The following is a 19411-nucleotide window of genomic DNA, read 5'->3' on the forward strand; positions in this document are numbered from 1 at the left end:
TCATACCAAACCCATGTAAAAAAAATACATATACCTAACCTAAAACGTCAAACCCTAAGAACGTCAGATGATATTAGCAAATGTGCTAAAATCTCAAAATATCTCTAAGCCTTTCTAAATAAAAAAATCGTCTAATTACTTTGAGACATGCTAAACTTCAATGCTGAAAGTGGATTTGGCAACATTGCTGAGAATTGTTTAGGTTGAGGGCGGGAGAAGGACTGGCAGGCACAGAACAGGATCATGCAAATACCTTTAAAAGTGTAAGTAATTGTGGTCTGGGGGGCGAGAGGGTGGTATGGCTGTCTCAAATGTCTAACAGGGATGTGCAGGTACCTATAAAAGTACGAGTGATTATGATCAGAAAAGGCGAGAGGTGGAGTTGTAGGAGGTGTCAAACAGGATTATCAAACAAAAAAGTGGATAAAATTTGAGTCTGGGCTTTTGATTTCAATATATCCATAGATTAGTGACTCAGAATTTCTTTGGTGGAGGCAGGAGTCCAAGTTAACATAAAGAGAATAATCACAAAATGCCACCCCCTTTGGTCCTAAGCATGACAGTTTAAGCCTCATCATTCTCTGATTCTAACCTTGGCATTCATTGATCCTAACTTTAGCATTGTTCGAAGGATCAGTAGTGAGCATTGCACAGACCTAATGTAGTAATACCTAACTCACCTTATGAAAAGCTAAGTTAGGCAACATCTTTCGGTCCATACCTTAACATCGTTTAGTCTTGATCAGTTTATCCTAGAATCCTAACCTTGGCATTGTTTTGTTCTGACCTCTGCATTCCCTGTCTCTTTGAGGTTCTTTTCCCCTCATCAGAGTTCATAATGTTAGATGTTACCGTACTGAAAGAATCATTCATTTTAAAGTATCTCCTTTGTTTTCTACTTATATTAAGTGGCATGGCAGCCACAACAAGGCTTTTTCCCCAGCATTTCCTGATGCCATATTGTATGTATTTAGTGGCATAATTTCTTCCTTTGTAAATAAATATGGTACTTTTTTAGTTTTCCTCTCTGCATTCCTCCCAGTATTGTGCTCTTTGGAGAGTCATTAACAGATGTCCATTATCATTTTTGTAATTAGGCTGCTGTATTGAGTTGTGCCACCCTAGCTATGAATATAGTCGCGGCGCATGACTCTGAGGTTGTCATTATCGTACCCTGGCAAAGGTGCGTCCAATTTCTTATCATATTATACTCAAATATTATTATACACGAATCAATACGTCTTATATTATACATGAAATCGGATGTACTTTTGAATGAAAGGTTGCCAGGACACAATAATAACAACCTCAGAGTTGTGCGCCATGACTATAGTACATAAATCAGCCCTAACCATGAAAGCAACATACAGTAAATTGAGTCCAGATCCAAGAATCCTTTGGACTTAACCATCATCATCTCTGACATTTTTTTTTTTTTTTTCTCTTCAGACTCTTGGACAGGGTATGGCCATGACAGAACTACCTCCAGGCTACTTCATTGTTGGACCCTCCCAGGGACCAGCCTATTAACAGTTTTGTGTCAGTCACTGAAATTAATGCACAGAGTGTCACTTGTATTAACTTGTATCTGCCACACCACCAAGGCACTCTGCACTGCCAAACTGTAATATTAGATCTGTCATGTGAACATTGTGTTTGGAGTCTCCAGATACCATATATAAAATAAAAGATGTATACCATACATCACAAAAAATATGGCAAAAAGACAGGTAAATGAACACAAACAAATTTGAATAATTTTTCATCTTGTAGACCTCTGGCATCCTGTACCGGTAGCAGGCCATGCATGTCTCCCTTTCACTCAGTGTGGTGTAAGAAGATAGGGGAAACATTAACTGCTCCTCACCCTCCCTCTCTCCTTCCCATAATCCAACCCAGTTAATGACATCAACTACCGGTATATGAAATAAATACTGTATTTTTGTGTAGTTTAGTTGTGCAGTAAAGGGTGTCATCATTGTCATATATGAAATTTAATAATCATTGTACTGGCTGGGATTCAGACCCAGGCCCCAACGCTCTGCATATGCACACTACACAGGCCAAAGAGAGGATCTTCATATTGCCTTGTATAGACTCTATTAGGCCTATAGTGTTTTTTGGAGGATCCAGCGAATACAGTACAGTACATTCAACACTTTTCTAGTTCACACTTACCGGTACTGTACCTCATTCACTCTCAAACACAATTCTTCCTTACCATCTATCCCATCAATATAGTGCATCATTCTCTTATTCCAAACCACTTAGGGTCTGCCTCTACCAACAATGGGGGGGATTTTATTACTCTTGCTGAGGTGTATGGGGTGGAGGATACTTAACTGTGGTATGGCTTGCTGACTTCCCTTGATAGCATTAGGCTACGTGACTGAAAACCCTCCAATCATATTCTGGGGTTCAGACCTATGCAAGGCCATCACTCCAGGGGCATTCTAACCATTAGACCTCCTTTGTAGTGAAGGAAGAAAAGTCTCTCCATCTATATACCGGTATTGCCAGACACCTTAATCCCATAAGGGATGGCCACAAACAAATCGCCTCCATGTTGCCCTGTCCCCTGCCATTTCACTGCCCTGCTCCCAGCTCACACACCCCTCACTCATATACCTCTCCACTTCATCCCTCCATCTCATCCTCGGCCTCCCACTCCCCCCCCCCCACCTTACTCACATACACTCTCCTCGTTAGTTTCTCAATATCCATCTTTTCCACATGGCCAAACCACCTCACTATATCTCTCATCAATGTATTACCCATCATCCACCCACTTAGTGAAGTGGTACTCTGTTTCAGGGTAGCTCAAGCCTAAATTGAGTGGCAAGCCAGATGATTTCCTGTAAACCAGGAAATCATTTAATACACTGGGTGGTAACCTTATAACCAACCAACACATGTTCCCTGTGTGTCAGCAAGTGGGTTGGAGGAAGGTTAGTGCCTCTCCCCGGAAAACAACTAACTAAAAATACAGGCAAGAAGCCTCGAAAAAGAAAGTACTGTATGTAGACTGAATGACACCGATGGTACTCAGTAATTACCATATGTGGCCTGACTAAGACTATGATAACCACTTACAGACAGCCTGATGATGGAGTGCAGGAGTGGATGATGCTGGAACTTCAGGGAGACTTGGAGTCCCGTACACAGTCAGAAATGAGCAACAAATTTATTGGAGACCTTCACTTCACCAAGCAGGTACTGACAACTGTGGTCAAGGGGACAGCTACTGACATCACCAGTTAAGGGGATATCTACTGACATCACCAGTTAAGGGGATAGCTACTGACATCACCAGTTAAGGGGATAGCTACTGACATCACCAGTTAAGGGGATAGCTACTGACATCACCAGTTAAAGGGACAGCACATTTGTTGTAATGACATAACCTACATCCCTGCCCATTGCCAGCTTAGTTGATGGCCAAATGTAATCAGATTGGAGTGTTTTTAATGGAGGAAACTTGCTCACACGTTATAGCTAAGGATCATCAGATTTCAGGCAACCACAATTTCTTGTAATATTCAGATTGTGAGAGTAAAGTAATTCTGTCAGGTGAAAGCGAACGGACTAATGAAATCTGCACGTCTATGTTTCCTCCTCCAGGTATTGCTTTTTGTGAAGATATCAACCTTCAAAACCTTCACTCCTGTTTCCACTAACATAATCACCTTTTAACAGTGGTGTTGGCAAGTTCATGAACCATAAGTATCGTGCATAGAATTTTTAATGAGCTGCATACCTCCCTGATAAACACTACCATGTTGGGGAATCATTTTGTTGAGCTGCTGCCAAAACAACTTTGGTAGCAGCATTGAGTCATCATGTAGCTTGTCATTTTTTGAGTTCTTGAGAATCAGCTGTTGTTGCTGTAACTGTAGTCAGTTTGCCTTCATTTAACAACTGAGCCACTCCCACGACTTCAGTATAAAGTCATGGTTACATGAAATTTGATGCATCTTAGTTATGAGGTAGGAACACATCTCTTTGGTTACTGGTCAAATCAGCACTTCACTTTGTCTAAACTTGGCCTTCATAGCTGAAAGTGGTTAGGGATTTCATTAGGCTAGAACAAACATGCTACCTATAATATTTACTAAGATATATGAAGGCTATTATTTCACCCCTTTTCCTGCAGGATTATAAAAAAGCTAAAGGGTACGTGGGTTGTGAATTCATAATGCCATGAGTTTTTTTACTGGACAATATTGTACTACTGTAATTAATTTTACTTCTTCCAGAGGTGGATGAAAGTTAGTAGGCCTGTTTGACTTGATTTAACCTTTATTTGTCTGTAGGATTATCTAAAAACCAAAAGGTCAAATGGGTCTTGATTTTGCCATGGTGTGTTCAAATGGAAGAAGTACTGTCAACTTAAGAGATGCTTTTCCGCATGGGATTAAGATATCTAGTTACAATCACGCTCTGTGTATGAGACTTATTCCAACTATCTCTTCCAGGGTATTCCAGTACTCATTATTGGACATCATATCCTTTATGGCAAAGTGCAGGAATTGGACAAGCCCATTTTGGTGATGAGGAAGACTTGTGCCAACACCCCCATGGAGGTTGACAAGGAATGTAGCTTAATGGATGGAAGTGGAGAGGCTGAGGTAGCATATAATGTCAGAGCTTTTATCAAAAAGAAGTTGCTTTTCAAGACGAGGCCAAAACCAATTATAGTAAGTTCTGCTATTGTGAGTTGATGTTAGTGTCTTGAGTGCAAGCTAGATTTTAATAAACTACACCTACAGCCTGTAAATGTACCTTCTTTTTAGTAGGGAAAAGAACAGTACTGTAGTCATGTTCTGCATTAACCTACTAAAACTAGTAAGTTCTTATTTAATTATTACCAACAGTCTGTACATATTTATCACAAAGAGGTGATTTGAATCTAAAGCAATAATAAACACTGAATTAATACTCAGGTTCCTGTGACTCACTGTCAACCTGTTCAAATAGTCTGGCATTAATCAGGATAGGACACTAGAGGCATCCACCACTGGAGAAGGTTGATATTGCCAGCACTAACACAGTCATGCTCCTAAGACTCCCTCTCAGCCGAGTAGTTTAACATCAGCTGAAACAGAATACTAAGGGTGTCCTGACTGTGAGAGGGTTAAGAGAAGATACCAACACCAGTGGTACTTCCTTCACAGCCATTTAATCACATCGAGAAATAAAAATGATCCCATTGAGTAAACTACAGCCATTCCACCACCAGCACAAGCAAGTAGATACAAACAGATCAGATACAGATGACTGCTGTAATCATCTCATTACTTTCCTTGTTGTTGTATAGCAAGTCCTCATTCAGAATTACACCTTTTAGCCTAGTGGTTAGAACAGCCAAGTCAAAGTGATGGCCTTGCATCAATTCGATCACCAAGATAAAACTCTGTGGAGGTTTTTCAGTCACACAATACAGTACCACCAGTGGAAGTACACTGGCCGTCAATCCTTAAATATCCTTTACTATGGTATCATATCCCCAGGCCCTAACACCTTGAAATGTAGTAATTGAGGAACTCCCCCCTTGTTCATCGTACAGTACAGGGGTCACACTTATCAAGAATTGTAACCAGTTCTTAAAATATGCAAGTCTTCATAAAGATTACACTAACATCAATTTTTTTTTTTTTTTTACAAGTTTGATATGTATTTACTTAGTTGTGATGTGTAAGAGTAGAAAAATGTATATACTGTATAAGCAAACTTTTACCATCATCATCATCATCATCATCCGGACTTCCTTTCTCATCCTAGACAGACCCCCTTTCCCGCCCTAGGACAGGATGAGGTGTAGCAACGTCCAGACAGCCAAGTTTGCCCTTTCCAGTGGGTCAAGCTTTGATTCACTCATCATTCAAGCCCCCAGAATCCTGGCCCTATCTGGTACGCCAAAAACTTTCACCACATTCTGTAGCTTCACATGCAGTAAACGTATCCGAGTCAGTCCGAACGCTGTCACATTAAAGAGGGGTGCCAAATCCCAGATCAACACTTCTCACAACATTCATCCAGTCAGCTCGATCTCTTGTCAGTGCCCTAGCCTAACTGACACTTTGGCAGTGAAGGATATTCGTGGGCTCAAAGGTATAGAGATGAGAATGTTAAGATGGATGTGTAGCACTTCTGTGATTGACAGACTTGGGAAGGTCAGAAGTCCAAATGAAGAGCTGAGAGGAAAGTGGAATGTATAGTGGTGTGATTACTAGACTGAAATAGTTTTGACATGTGGAAAGGGTGGAAGATAACAACTGGGTGCAGAGGGTGAGGTGTGAATGTTGAGGGTAGGGTTGCAACGGACAGTCTGAAAAATACTTGGGACGAGGTCATCCAATGATATGCGACTGAGTCTAGATGCTGCTATATTCAACCAGCATGGATAGCAGCCATTAGGTGATCCAGGCTGAAGCATACAAGCATGTTGGAACCTTTATAAATTAAAACAAACCCATCTTGCCAAGCAACTATGACCCCACATATAACCAACTTCCACTACCGTACCCATCACACCAACTCAAGCAATTAACTGTTCTCAACAATCATTTTCAGGAAATTTTTAAAAAATAATAAAGTTTACAATTTTTATTTAACTTATAATTTATTACAGGAATGGTTTTGCCATTGAATTCATGTAGATGTGGCGTGGCTTTATGCATTGATGGTAATTCTGTACAAACTATGCATTCGTTAATTTTCATTAAAAAGGTTTTTCAACAAAAAAAATCGTGAACATAGCTATCATCTGTAGTATGCATTTCCTGGACAGAAATAAGTACAGTTCACAGAACTATTTACTATACACACTCGGGTCAGGTTTTCAGGCGTCAACAACTATTTGTACAAGTCAAGCCATCAAACCTGCCCTGCAACCTCACCCCCTTGTCTCCACCTTCTCACTTAAGCAGATCAACAGAGTACCACCGTAGCTGCCATTTACTCTCCACCGCCGGACTTGGTGCCGAACAGAAGCACCTGGATCTCGTCATACAGTACCAGCACAAGGGCACCACCTACGGACAAAAGACCAAGTTAAAACCCATTCCTGTAAAAAAGTAAAATTAATCTACCATTATCTATTTGCAAACATGGAACATCACATGCTTAATGTACTAAACACTACTTTCTGTGTGTGATATACTTGTTTCCAGTACTGCAAATTGAGCTTTATTCCCTTCATCCCAGAGGCCCCTTTCCCACACACACACACAGACACACACACACACAATGAAGGGGTTAATGAAATATTCCCAACACCTTCACCCTGAGGTATCTCACAAGCTGAACATGACCATCTGGAAACTTAAGCTGTATAGAACAGGTTGTAACATTGAACTGCCTACATTAGATGGCAGCCTTAATACCATACAGCTTTACAAATGACTACAAAATTTGGATATTTCCTACACCCCTTTTTAATGTGACTGTCTGGACTGAACATACGTTTATGTGAAGCTACAGAATGTGGTGAATGTTTTTAGTGTATCAGATAGACCCAGGATCCCGGAGGCTTGAATGATGAGTGAATGGAAGCTTGGCCCATTGGATTGGGCAAACTTGGGCTGTCTGGACAATGCTACTCCTCACCTTGCTCTTGGGTGGGAAAGGAGGTCTGGATGATGATGATAACTACACCTTTGCCCACAAAGCCTTCAATCCAGTAAGTTTACCTTTTATTCTATCCAGAAGTTTCAGGTTGTTTTTTAACTGCTAGAGTTGGCTAAAGCTACAGTTCCTCCCTACAAGAGATCTTTCTATGGCTGAATAAAACCATTAGATTCAAGGGGTAAATAGTATGGCCTGTATTTACTGGTGTCTCGGGGAAATTATTTGAGGGTGAAATAGACCATTAGCCATGAGAAACAAGAGTTACATATCCAGTGCTATTATTGACACAGATGCACACCACGAATGATGTACCAACCACTCTGCTAAGATCAAGTATTAGATGTCACTCTTGGCATCCACTGATCCAGCTGCTGAGAACTATTTTGCCAACTATACTATGATATCCAGTTACCCTGTCTACTCACCTACCAACTACGACACTACCACAACTTTGTCAAAATTGGACGAGCGTTATGATGAAGGAATAGTCTCCTTGGCTACTGGTCTACCCATCTAAAATCTGTCTACTTGGCAACTAAAAGGGGATAACTAACTGAACTAAAAGAGGATAGAGATCTTAAGTTAGAACAAACGTGCTGTATGAAATAGGAAGGATAGAAGCTGTTTACGATATCATTGAGACAACACAGGAGTGATGGGTTACCGGTACACTTAATAAAGTATCAGATGGAACACATGCCTAGAGGTATGTTAATGAAGGCAGTAACTCTATGGGCTAAACTTCTTGCACTAAGTTCACAAAAAGTGAAAGAGCTTATGCTGGTGCACATGTATGATGAAAACAAATGACAAAACAGTTCAGATGGCATAAAGGTAGCCAGTGAGTAGAGTAAGGCTCATGGAAGGCAGATTTTTTTTTTTTAAGATGTTTACAGGAAATATTTCTTTACAACTGGCACTGTACATCGTAAACACTGACGAATCAACTTTACCAGCAGCGAGAGCTTTAACGTGCAAGATTTCTGTAATTTAGTACAAACTTCACAGCAACTTGTTATACTAGCACTACCACTGAAAGTAAGGGTAACTTACCAGTGCCACGGAGGATATTGGAGAATGCACCCTTGAAGAAGGCAGCACCGCCCTCAGTCTTGGCAATCTTCCTCCAGCAGTCCACTGTGTTCTTGTACATAATATCTCCTCCCTTGCGACCAGACTGCATCATCATACGCCTACGTACAGTGTCGAAGGGATAGGAGATGATACCGGCAACGGTGGTCACTGTCTGTGCAATAGCCCATGAGAGGATGAAGCCAGCACTCTTGGGATCAGGCAACATGCCCTTGGCAGTGTCATAGAAACCAAAGAAAGCAGCACGATAGATGATGATGCCCTGAACTGAAACACCGAAGCCACGGTACAAGCCAACGATGCCATCATGTTTGAAGATCTTGACAAGACAGTCTCCCAGACCCTTGAATTCACGCTCTGCGGGGCCCTTGCCAATATCAGCAGCCAACCTAAAATGCAACAAAATCTCCATGTCACAACACAGTTTACTTCAATATTTTAACTCTACCATCTTTAAAATCATCTCATATCTTAACTATTTTGAAACAGGTGCACTGCCACTATAATTAATAGTTACGTGACAAGAGTAATGAATGTCAAAACAACTGATAAGTATTGTTTTTAATACTACACCATCTACTACAAAGTAGTAATGAGTGGTTACCACTGACTCTGGGAAGTAGTACCCTAAGCTGTGCCTATAGCTTGGTAATTTGCCCCAAAACCTTCACCAGGAAACTGCCACAAGTAAACACAGACCAAGCTCACACTGACAAACCTCATTACAATTTCCTTTCTTCCCTCAAGTTTTCAGCAACTGCTGAAATAATGAACTGATTTTGGCACATTAGTTACCTTGGAATCCAAAGAAAACGTGACCAGCGCCACGGCCAATTTCAATACTATAGAGGGATTCCTTAAGAGAAAGCATGGCATTCAACAGATGACATACCGAAACTGGCACTGGATAAAACTGTAGATATTGCAAAGTGGGAGTTATAAAGAAATAGGGACATTGGTATGTATACTAAGAGCCCTATTTTTAGTGAAAATCTTGCATAAGTCATAAAACCTCACCAACATCTGAAAAGCTACAAACACTAAGCAATCTGGTAAAATGAACGAATATGAAACCAGCTTTTGTGGCTGTACTACTAACACTATTACCTGCTTCACTAGTAACTGCTGGGCACTAAACAAGTGCAATAATATTAGATAACACAGACACAATACTCATTCAGAGACAAACTACATTCAGCTCATTCCCAGTCATTATGCCCAGGTTCAGAGAACTTTCTGGAATGCAAGCACATAATCACATGGGTGGCACAGTGCATGAAACAGTGCTGCAGGGCACTGGAATAGACACACTTGGCTAATCTGTTCAAACTTTCCTCTGAAGAAGTGGGGCTGCATCCAGAAATGGAGGAAAACTGAAAGTGGGAGAACCATCACTTATACACAGAACCATCATCAATCTAATGTTACACACTTTGCAACCAGCATGAATTCTAAAACAATGGGCAGTTTCCCTACCATATTATACACTGTCAGTCCCATTACCACCAGACATCACAAGCCAGTGTGAAAAAATGTTCTTCCACTGTTTCCATGCAACTAGTAGCAATTGTAAGCAGGAGGCAGCATGCACATCAGTTCTAGAATCACCATCACTTATCTCTAAACCTCATATATCCCAGATTATTTCAAATTACCATGTATTCTACCTGCAAACCCTTTCAAAGTCGTTATAATTCTTTCATCTAAATTCACTGAACCAAAATCACGACACTGTAAAGGCCAACTCAGTTAATACTCAGGCCACTACCACAGCTTGAATATGAGGAGTCAATCACATTGGTTTCACGTTAAAGCAACTCATATCTTTACCTGGCCGTCAACAGGGCTGAATGGGATTAGATTATTTAACTGAGTTTGAACCACACCAAAAATTACCTGGTTCGCGCGAAGTCAAGAGGGTACACAAAGCAGAGAGATGTGGCACCAGCAGCACCACCAGAGGCAAGGTTACCAAGGAAGAACCGCCAGAACTGAGTCTTCTTGTCAACACCACCAAGGAACATCTGTAGGCAGGAGTAAGTAAGAGTTAACAATACCAGTACAGCTGTTTAGTCCCCAGGCTCATCCGAACATGAACCTGGTGAAAAGCACGTCAAAGAAGCCATTTCGCATTCTGCCATCCTACATCTGGGGCACTGGGAAGAAGCCAAGGGATGTCTGTACAGCTGCACTGCATAACGACTTCACTGTGATGATGATGTAGCAAACAATGGCTTCCAAAACAGAAATCTGACTTTTGGGGCCAAACTAACTTTTCATCCATCCATACATCCGTCATCCAATCCTACATTGCCCCACAAGGAGTGTTGGAGCCCGAGGCTAGGCACCTGGTCTCGACATTTAAGATAAAAGTGAAGATTTTGTAAATTTAATAACTGTTCAAGTACAATGGATTGATATTCTTGTCTGCAACTGTACTCCCCTACATAATCTCCCTTCCTCTCTCTCTCTATCCAGTTTAACTTCCACGTTCAGTGCTGACACCACGAGTGTTCACCAGTACCCCTATACTATACTCAGTTTATGTTCCACCTCTTTGCAAATTACAACCAACAAATAACCTAGATTGGTAATGGAGGAGGATATCACATGGCAGTAGTGACACAACCTGGTGGCTCTGCTGCCCAGTTATACAAACATCCCTTAACTCCCTCTCAATTCCATGACAGTAGGTTGGTGGATGAATTGTACAAACACCCAAAGAGGTGATGGCCTGATTCCCAGTACCTTTCGCTCAGAAAGTGGTATCTGGCAACTGCCACGGCCTAGTTATATTTCCTTTATATATTGCACATAGGAAAGGGCAGTATTTAGGTAAACAACACCAAAAAGCAATATATGTTTTTACTGTGTACATCTCGCATTACGTTAGAGGATGTCACAGTATACAAAAGTTGAAGCTTATCGGTATGAAAACCCGTGAAACATGCAGACTATTGCTTAACAGTTTCAGGGTTAAAATGTGGAGAACTCTCGTAGCACTTATTTTGTATCCTAAATCAACAATTCTAAAGGGAAAATGTCCCATAAAATAAAACACACAGATAATGTTCATATCCAGATCATGAGTGCCATCAAATCATAAAACTAAACGCTTAATAGTATATTACTATCCACATTTAAATCTCTCTGTGGGATGATATGCAGTAATGCGGGAAAACAAAGCCGTGGGCGCTGCAGGATCGATTGTAGACACTAAACTACAACATCTCAATGAGAGCATATTAAAGCTCCTTAATTAGCAAATATTCCAGCAAGACATCAAGAAAAGGACAGTTAACGGACGGATATGAGATACAGAGAGGCAGAACGTAGAAAAATTGGCAAGCCTCTCGTCACACAAGACCAAGAAATTATTGCATGTGCCCAAGAACAACTAACTACCTGTGTTGCTATCAAGAAGCAAATTAATCTGCTGGTATACATTGAAGTTAGTGAAACCAGAGCAACTGTAAAGGGGAGAACTGGCCATTTTTAATTACATGATGAAATTCCAACAGTAATAAAATATGTAGGGGAGTTTCATGAAAGAACTAGAGGGAGAGGTTGACAGTCAAAAGCAAGAATGCAACAATAAAGAAGACTAAACACACACACACACACACACACACACACACACACACACACACAAAAGGGGGGGGGGGGAGAATTGTGACATCCACTCCCACTCACGGCGTGGTAATGACCGAGTCAGAGTCTGATGGAAAGACAGACATGCAGTGTTGCCAAAGGCAAATTTAAAGAAATACACTAGATTAGTTTCAAAAGCAGTAAAAATCCGCCAGGCTGAGGTGGGGGAAAAAAAAAAAAAATGTAAAAATCTAAATTTATACTAGCCAGATTGCTACTAAACCTCAAATTTAGTGGAAAAATTGCTTCACTGATAACACTGCTGGCACAAGCAGTGACGACGGGTAAAACGTTTTAGATTTTACTTTTTATTTAATTATTGGGAAAAAAAAAAAAAAAAAAAAAAAAGCTAAACGTAACTGATATTTTTGCAAGAATAGTTTTTTGCACCATAAATGAAGTCTGCAGGGCAGGCAAAGATTGTGTCTATCCTCTAACTCCCAATTAAGCGAACGCTGCCAGACCCAGGAAGATTTGTTCGAACAAAGTGAGTCATCAATTCTTTGGGCGATCGTACAAGGGTTTTTTATTTTTACTGCCACCAGATGAAGAAAATAATCTACCTACCTACCTATTGCCGGAGGCCTTAATCCCATTAGGGGCGGCCACAAACAAACGCCTCAAATTCACCCCGTCCACCACAATTTCACTTCTCTCCCCAGCTCACATCCCTATCTCATATACCTCTCCACTCCATTCCCCCATCTAATCCTCCGCCTCCCCCCCCCCCTGCCTCATTCACATACCGTACTCTCTCCTCATTAGTCTCTCGCTCTCCATCCTCTTCACATGGCCAAACCATCTCAGTGTACTTCTCATAACGTTTTCTAGCACATCCACACCACAACGCTCCTTCATTTCCTCATTTGTCAGTCTGTCTCTCCATGTACCTCTACATGCTCTGCTCAAATAACTCATTTCCAGTGCTCTCACTCTTAACTTGTGTCCTTCCAACAAGGTCCAAGCTTCACTTCTGTATATCAGCGTTCCTATCACAAAACTATCATGCATCGATTTTATCACTTCCATGCTCACTTTCCTATTTCTTGTCAATGCTTTCAAAGAACTAGGAACCTTGCTTCCCTGTTGTACCCTTTCAAGCATTATAGCCTATCCTCCAAACTTCCATCCTTACTCGTCACACTACCCAGGTCACTCTCAGTCTCCACTTCCTCATCATCCTACCTCACTTTGTATTCAGTGACTTCATTTCTCTCACAGACCATAACTTTACACTTCCCTACATTCACCTTTGTGTAAGAAATAGAATCTACTCTCCCAAACTCATTCACCATGCCTTGCAGTTCCCCATTGTCCTCACTAAACAATACGTTATCATCTGCAAACAACAGTACAGGAACAAACAAATATTTTATCCTGGCCACATGTAACTCCTCCAGTTTTGTAGTTTATCCTCAACAAGTGTCAAGAAAATAATAAGATGCCACTGAGCCCAAAGGGTCAAAATAAAGATGGAAGACAAAATAGAGATGGGAGGGGAGAAGACAAAATAAAGATGGGAGGGGAGAAGACATAATAAAGGAGGAGGGTAGAGGACAAAATAGAGATGGGAGGGGTGAAGACAAAACAGAGGAGGAGGAGGGTAGAGGACAAAATAAGAGAGATGTGAGAATGAATATTAAAGTCACCAACCTGTTTGTACTTGTCCTTGAAGGCGAAGTTGAGGGCTTGAGTGGGGAAGTATCGGATCACATTGGCCAGGTTACCACGCCAGTATGCAAGGACGCCCTGTTCTCTTGGGATGCGCACAAAGCAATCGACCATGCCTGAAAGGAGTGGTTTGTTAAAAAACAAAATCTGCCAGCATCCCAAATTCTCTTTCTCCCATGGATCTGGTGAGGCAGAGGTAAGGCCCACCAGAAAGTATGGGAAAATACAATAGAGAAATCAAAGGCTTGCCCAACGATACAGTCCACACACTTTTACCGCGACCCACATCAATGCACGTACATATCTGCTAAGTACAGTACAAGTAACACAGGCATTATAAATCGGTGATCTCGGTACCCTAAAATGTGCATTACACATGCCTACCGGCAAAAGCATTGTGATCACCACATGCACAACTCTCTCATGTGGATTGTACAGTAGGTGAATTCAGTTTTCACCCATAATTAGGTAAGCTTTTTTTCCAACACTCATCAAATTAAGGGCAGGCTTCTGATTTTTCGTGTTACATTTTGTTTAGTACATTACCGGTACTTATGGTACAATACAAAGGATAGGTAACTTCTACCTACATCCATTACTGCATCTATAATGGACCAAACCTATTTCAACCCAATTTTAAACTGATGCAATGGTGCATACCAGTAGTTGAAGCAGCCCCCTTCTCTTTCTTAAAATAAATAAATAAATAAAAATACAACAGTTATGTAACAGGAAACTCTCTCATGCTGTTACATTATGAAGCGGGACCACACATGCTAGTGTGCGTAGGTCTTCTTGCTCATAAGCTCCGAGTCTTGAAACCTTGAGCCATTTCCCAACTCAGATCTATATTACAAAGGTATCCAAGTAGGACCTCACCCTAAATCTTCCTCAATCTGCCTCTGGGCATCTCTTCTTCCACTTTTATACCACTGACCACTCCACTTAAACCATTCCTTCCCCCTTCCTCCCCCTCCTACTGTACATATACAGTATTCTGAAAATCTACCATACAGCATTCCCTCCAATACCATTTACATCTCTTGTGAACCCATTTACTACAAGCTGTAGCAACACAAAATTCTTTCCCACACCCTTTTTGTACAAAGCACAAGGCCACACACCTTGTTCCATGACATTACCACCCTGAGTCACTTCTACTGACCATGACCTTTGTTTTACCTACCAGCATTAACTTTCAGTCCATGTACATCCACCTCAAGCTTTTCTATGGTCCTGTGCATGTTTTCAGCAATCAGTAATAAATATAAACTCCTCAGGTAGCCCGCTTTTAAAATGAACAGTGCCTCTAGTGCTGCGATGAAAAGGATAGACTCTGTACTGTACCCTGATGCATCCCAACACAGCCATTCCTCTGAACTCTCCCCACATAGCTGTCCCTCCTTACAATTTCATCACCACCCTGACTACTGGTCTTCCACACAGCCCATTTCACAACATACACCAATTACAGTATGGGCAAAAACTGAATTCCTTTAGTTCACCTACATAATCAGTTACTGCTGCTATTCTATCATGCCATACTTGGTGCAGCCTGCCATACAGGTTCTCTTTAAAATACTGTATACATCCATACAGTCTTAAGCAATATATCCAAGCATCCCTTAAATGGACAGACAGGATATTTGGTTTTCATTGGAGAGAACAAATCTGACTAGCTCACACCCTCAAGCTCTTTAACATCAGACTATCAAGAGTTCAAGAAGGTACTTTAATATAAAAGCATGACTTTCATACAGTCCAGTCTAAATACAGTACAAACTCAAACCCAAAATGCTTGGTTCCAAAGGCTTTATGGCCCCAATAATTTGGAATGAAGAATCATAAAGAAAAAAAATCATAAAAAAAATAGCCTACAGTACCATTAACTGTCCAGTAAATGCAATGAAGTCTATATCTATCTATCTACTGCCAGACGCCTCAATCCCGTTTGGGGTGGCCACAAACAAATTGCCTCCACGTCGCCCTGTCCCCCGCCATTTCACTGCCCTTCTCCCAACTCACACCCCCCTCTCTCATATACCTCTCCACCCCATCACTCCATCTCATCCTCAGCCTCCCCCTCCGTCTTCCCCCTTCCACCTCACTCACATACACTCTCTTCGTCAGTCTTTCACCCTCCATCCTCTCCACATGGCCAAACCACCTCAATTATTATATCACTTTTGTCCACAAACTTGTCTTCAAATACACCATTGTGTGAAAGGATTCTCACATGGCTGTGCAGGTATTAGGTCATGTCTGCAAGGATCAGAACATTACAAAATTTACATCTTGTATCCTACAATTTTCATTTTCAATAATTTTTGCATTATTCCATAGGTTCTTTATATAAAAGAAGACATGACCATTAGAGTAAAAATAACATCAACCATCACCTGTTTTCTTACTTGGGGCAATTATTTAAAAATTATTTGCTACCTGTCCCCATTACTATAACAAAGGTCTCAAACTTTCTCTAATGACCATGCAGATTTTACTTTGTCAGTTCTGCTATTCATTTTATTCTGGCTATCTCACAGGTATTTACACTTGCATCAATCCTGCATTGAAGGCAAGTTTCTCAACTCCCAGTATTGCCTTAACAGCTCTTATTTATATCGGAATCCATCTAACTCCATCACTAGCTTTTACTCTTTTGTGAGGATCTCTCCAACCTCAGCACCATTAAGTCCTTTTATTTATATGAATCCCTCTAACCTTAGTACTATATCAATTTTGGCACTTAAGACACAGGTACCATTGCTGTATGATGGAAATATAGGTAAATTTGAATGTAGCAGCCATAAAGTACCTAAAAAAAAAAAAAAAAAAAAAGTTTATAGACTGAAATTTGACCCTAACTACTTTATTACCAGGTGTGCCCCAAGGAACACTGCAGGTGAATGGCATTAAGCTGAACGGGTAATCACCACCACCCATTTATAAATGATAAAATTTGGGTTAATTATGCTACAATACTCCAGTTCCTCATTCACCTTGTCAAAGGACCTTCAATGAGTTTAATATGAAAGACGCCATCACTTTATATCCTTACATATGTTCGCTGTAAATTGGGGTAACTGGCAAATTAACCTCAAAGGAATGGAAGTTGAATAGCGTCTACTTTCCTAGTATTTTCAAGATTAAATGGGAAAAAACTGGGAGAAGGGGGCTACGTCCAAGAACCACTCCCATCACACTAGTTCTCTTTTCCTATTACTTCAACCTTTATTGCCCTACCATAAGAAAAAGAATATCCGAATCACTTGTTCTTGATCCCGTGTGTTGGTTGGGCCCACCGTACCGTACAATCTCACTGACGACACCCATTACGTAATCCCGGACTTGCCGGCGCCACCACCATGCCCATCCCTCTTTCTCACTAAAAACATGTTCATCCATCCCATTACTCCCTTATCCACACAGACTTATAACGTTTAAGGGTACTGGCATCTGCACAGCGAGTGAATTATCGTGCTAGACGTAAGACACCACCGGCCGGACAAGATGGCAGTCAGCTGATACCGCCGGCTGATTCTCGGCCCTTATATGGCAAACATACACTTGCTCATTAGCTACAATTTAATTACTCACAAATCACTCACACCCAGCGCATCGGTCAATAGTAATAACATATAAACTACAGCAAATACGAAATAAGCACCTTTGAGTCTCCCATGCACACATCAAAATGGCGACTCACCCTTGTACGCCTTGTCGGCACTAATTTGTTTGGAGGCGGCCTGAACCTGAAGCAGCAGTTTTACTCGCTCAATCGGCGCTACGGCGGTCTTGGAGATGGCTGCGGCGATGCCACCCGCCAAAAAATCCTTCATGAAACTAACAGGATCGAGTGCTTTTCCCATGGTGCCGGCTGTATGTTATGCGTCCTTCTTCCAACGAGACCCGTGCGGAGAAAGAGGCCGAAGCAGCAGCCGGGGTGGAGGACTTTACTATAAACTCCACCTACTGGCCAATCACAGCGCCGGGATTCTATGACGTCACTGAAACGTCATTATACGTCATGCTGCAGTGTCTGCCACATTCTGAAAGGTGTACTACCGGAGCTAGCAGACGAAAATTTGTGCCAAACTTCCACTGTAAATACATGGGAGATAGGAATTAATATAGCAACTGGATGAGCCATATTTGTTATTTACACAGTAAGGGAAGAGGTGGTGACCAGTAAGAGTGAAATATAGACTACAAAAATGATGCTGAAGCGTATACTAGGATTAGTTGCAGTTACAATTCATTGTGGTTAATATTTGCATATAGTTATTTTTTACATGTATATACTGCATATAAACAAAGGGACGCTGATAATACTTATTATTTTAATGGCCTGAAACAGGTTTTTTAATGGAAGCGAAATTAATATCTTTGAAATGTGGCACCAGTGTATTTACCTAGTGAAAGGACATCTTACGAATCTGTTAAAGGGTTATTTCTGTGGCTACCTTGGCATGAGACTCTTCTAGGTCACACGGTATTGTGACGTAGATGGAAAGGGCGGGGCATTTGGGAGTCTGAAAATGAAATTCATCGTTTATTTGTACAACTATTTTCTAGGTCAAGGTCAGCATGGATTTACGGGAGGGAAAGAAAAACCTTAATGAAAGCATCCTAGTTGAGGGAAACAGACTAATTCGAAGTTCCTACATTTTTATATCTCAAGTCTGGAAGATAAACAGCCATCTCAGGGGAAAAAAAAAATAACCTAACAGATCAACTAAAACTATCACAGGCAAGCTCAAATCACTGGAGGAATCCTTAGAGGTCGAAAATGTCTCCTGAGCTATTAAAAAAAACATGGAAACAGCAAGAATGAAGTAAGAAACAACATTGCACTGAAAGGGCTAAGGTGTAAATATGCAGCTGACTAAATCGACTGGGAAGGAGGAGGAAGACTATATGGAGCCTTTGCCGTTCAACAATATAGTAAAATAAATAATACTATACATCTCTTCAGCTCAGGTACAGGACTTATATTTTTAACTTCACTTCCAGAGCAATCAGGCACCTTAACCAGGGTGAATATTTGGGATTAATACGATAGATAGATAGGTAGATAGGCAGATAGATGAATGGATGGACACAGACAGATAGATAGACACACGGATGGCTAGATGGATGGCTAGATGAGCAGACAGATATTCTTCATTATAAAAACTGCTCACGTGACACGGATATCGAGTAATTTGGTTAAGACGCTTTATGAATAGCCTACTTCCCAAGGGTGCCTAGGCCTAATCCTGCCCTACATTCTACGCCTCACCCTACACACAGCCTACAGTCCCATCAGCTGATTCTAACCAGCTGAGTCGGTTCCCTAGCGCCTCTCCCTAACCTGTTTATTCTGCAC

General features: G+C 41.1%; 2 protein-coding genes across 2 annotated transcripts; one reads left to right on the top strand and one right to left on the bottom strand.

Annotated features, from left to right (window-relative positions):
- The first annotated feature begins 224 nt into the window (after positions 1–224).
- Positions 225–4732, top strand: LOC145396889 (chromosome transmission fidelity protein 8 homolog). Its single transcript, XM_080270182.1, has 3 exons — positions 225–263; positions 3096–3213; positions 4476–4732. Exons 1-3 carry the CDS (start codon positions 244–246, stop codon positions 4719–4721), a joined length of 384 nt encoding a protein of 127 aa, XP_080126308.1. The 5' UTR covers positions 225–243; the 3' UTR covers positions 4722–4732.
- A 1859-nt stretch (positions 4733–6591) lies between these two features.
- Positions 6592–17970, bottom strand: sesB (stress-sensitive B). Its single transcript, XM_080270181.1, has 5 exons — positions 17750–17970; positions 14026–14159; positions 10618–10745; positions 8683–9110; positions 6592–7034 (listed from the first exon to the last, which is right to left on the bottom strand). Exons 1-5 carry the CDS (start codon positions 17910–17912, stop codon positions 6958–6960), a joined length of 930 nt encoding a protein of 309 aa, XP_080126307.1. The 5' UTR covers positions 17913–17970; the 3' UTR covers positions 6592–6957.
- Between the last annotated feature and the right edge of the window lie 1441 nt (positions 17971–19411).

The sequence above is a fragment of the Coenobita brevimanus genome, chromosome 39, assembly GCF_032717465.1.
Source record: "Coenobita brevimanus isolate Jiangsu-jjx chromosome 39, ASM3271746v2, whole genome shotgun sequence".
NCBI lineage: Eukaryota > Metazoa > Arthropoda > Malacostraca > Decapoda > Coenobitidae > Coenobita > Coenobita brevimanus.